This window comes from Nestor notabilis, unplaced genomic scaffold, assembly GCF_000696875.1.
Source record: "Nestor notabilis isolate BGI_N333 unplaced genomic scaffold, ASM69687v1 scaffold15226, whole genome shotgun sequence".
Taxonomy (NCBI): domain Eukaryota; kingdom Metazoa; phylum Chordata; class Aves; order Psittaciformes; family Psittacidae; genus Nestor; species Nestor notabilis.
The window spans coordinates 1568-4336 of record NW_009934361.1 but is presented as its reverse complement, the minus strand read 5'-3'; the positions used below and the strand labels follow the sequence as shown (position 1 = coordinate 4336).

The 2769-nt window shown below is 41.1% G+C and overlaps 1 protein-coding gene across 1 annotated transcript; it reads right to left on the bottom strand.

Moving 5' to 3' along the window:
• Positions 1-422: 422 nt before the first annotated feature.
• On the bottom strand, positions 423-2304 carry VSTM5 (V-set and transmembrane domain containing 5; the record flags this gene model as incomplete). Its single annotated transcript, XM_010017314.1, has 3 exons — positions 423-466; positions 1734-1874; positions 1975-2304. Coding segments are annotated over 3 exons (515 nt in total), but the record flags the coding sequence as incomplete, so codon positions are not given.
• Positions 2305-2769: the final 465 nt, after the last annotated feature.

Sequence of the window (2769 nt, the reverse complement as noted above, 5' to 3'; positions counted from 1 at the left end):
ACATTAAATTTATTATGTTGAAGGATGCTAATGGCTGCTCTGTAATAGGAGACTTGCTGTAGCCAAAATACAGGTGTCTTTCAAGACCATGATCGTTTCCTTTCTGGGTTGCTCTTAGAGGCTTAGTTGGTTGGTTTTAAGAGTGGTAGAGGCTGTAGATTTTATTAATGAGCCACAAAAATGTGTTCGTGCTCAGCATGAAAGCATAGTCTTTTTTACTTTGACCTTGGTTAGCAGAGCTGAAAACTTAACAGGTCAAAACAGCTCCATCAGACACTGCTGATTTAAAGTCTAATTAGTTTGCAAGTCAGGATGTTCTACAGCAGTCACAAACATGTTACCTTTAAGGTTTCTTCTCCTTTTCTTTGCCAGTGCTTTTTCCTGAGGTAGAATTGTTATTTTTGTTATGAGACAGTCCTTGGCTAACACTCAATGGTTTCCAATTCAATCTCTTCAGTTGTACTTGCTGCAAATAAAAGGATATTATTATTGATTGGCAAATGCATTGGAAGGCCAGCATTCCAAAATTAACAACGCTGTGTTAATAGCTGAGACATCTTGAACTTTTTAATATTAGCTCAGGCTTACTCATCCCCAATTAGGTTTTAAACGTATTGTTTCAAAATATTTAACTGTTTGAAGATTCCCTCATGATCTTTAAAGCGACACTGGTTTCTTCTGATACAAGACTAAAGGCACTATGAAAAGTCCATAGGGCCTGTCATTATACCTCTCTTCATGACTACTGAAAGGAGGGCTCTTATAAGGTGGAATTGGGGCAGAAGTTGGGTCCCCTGCTTCAGATTATGTTCTGGGAGATGACAGAGCAAGTCTCCAGAACTGTGGTTTTCCTGAACTCTGCCAAATAACTGTATTAGATTGGGCTCTGTAGGAAGATTGGCTTTAAACTGGAGGAAGAAGAGGCTTTATCCAAAAAAAGCTGGTGTATTCTGGCACGATAGGAAAATTTTCAGTAGCTGCAGAAGCTTGTGAGCAGTGTGTGCGCTGTGAAAACAGCAGCAGCCCTTACAGCTGTGAGCGAGCAACAAAAAGGGAGAGACAGCTCCAGACAAATTCATCTCTTCTCGACCAGGCTTTGCAGAGTTGATGCAAAGTCTGGGCCATGAGGCTTAGTACTCTTGAGTATCTGCATTGGTCTAGTAAAATACTGGTGCTTAGGCTGCTTGTTGTAATGTAACAGCTTAAACAGCACTTACTAGAGAAGAAATATAGACCTTTTACCTACAGGGCAAGAAACCACTAGTGGATCTGCACTTACAAAGATGGGAGGTGAATGCCTGAAATGTTTTGAAGTGGTAGTGGGGCCACTCCAAAGGGCCTAGGAGATACCCTTCGGTGCAGACTAAGAGTGCAGCTGATGCTCTTGACTTTGCCCCCTGCCCTCTAATGGGGAGTTATTGCAGCTCTGGCCTTTTCTCCCTAAGTTTTGCAGTTAGCAATATTGGGAAGCGTTTTATAGTTTCTAATGCAAAATATATAAGGTGGGTGTCCTGTGGATGGTTCTGCAACTAGATATTAGAATTGTTCTGCAATTCTAGATACTAGAATTCAGTTGCCTCAGGTAGTAAAGAATCAAGCAGGGTAACTGAACTGAGCCCTTGCAGGCTTGTTTCTCAGTGTCCGTGCTCAGCACCTTTATAGCTCAAATCACAAGTGAACTTTAGGCTCAAAATTCAGACTTCAAAACCTTGACTGTATTCTTAGAGAGATACCTGTTAGTTTGTGTGTCATCTTCTTCTGAAACAGATGCAGAGATTTATTACACAACCACATGAAGCAGACCAAAATGGCAGATACAGCAGCAAGAAATGCAAAGAGAACTGCTACAAAATGTAAATCTTCATAGATAATCTCTGCAGGGAGGAGAGGAAAAAAGTAATATTATAAAATTGATTATGAGCAGATTAATGTTTAAACACGGGGTAAAGTCAAGAACTCCCATCTAGTTTGTACCGTAAACATTGACTATGATGGTGCCGTAGGTGTTAGTTCCATGCTCCTCTGTTACAGTGACAAAATAGTAGCCAGCATCTCTCATGCCCACGTTCAGAAGCTGTATAGAGCCATTTTCAAAAGTAGTCACTCTGTCCTTGTAGACCGTGGATATGTTGACATAATTCCCACTTTTCCACTCAACAATTTTGGTGGTGCCCCAGCTCGACACATGCTTCCACTCAATGGTGGCAACACCTCTGCAAGAGTATTCAACTGAGAGCAGGATGTTCTGTGCCACTGTTGCGTTGATGTTGGGTTGTGGGACAACTAACGATACTCCTCCAGGAGCTGAAAGAGAAAGGAGGGTGACGAGTGTGGAGGTGATGCTGCACCAACCATCCAGGGCAGGATGGGACCTACCTGTCTTGGTGGCCTTTTTAAGAGAAGATGGATTATGCTTTACAGATTCCCTTTCTGCTGACCATAAAAGGAAGATATGTACTTAAATTAAAGGCTAAATACACATTTTAATCAGTGGTAATTAGGGGAAACATTTCCATTATACAGGACAAGTATTGCATGTGTTCCAGTGTTTGGATACCCAAGCAGAGAGAGTTTGGAAGAATCTTTTTGGGTAAGGGAACATACCGTTTTCTGAAAATTGAGCAATGCTTTTGTATTTATCAGTAACTGGCTTTCCTTTAAAATCCTGCATTTGAATGTAAAGTTTAATCACCAACCTTCATAAAGGCAGCCAGTTACATGCCAGTGCAGGTGAATCACATGTAATCAAAGGTACGCATTTCATGTGAA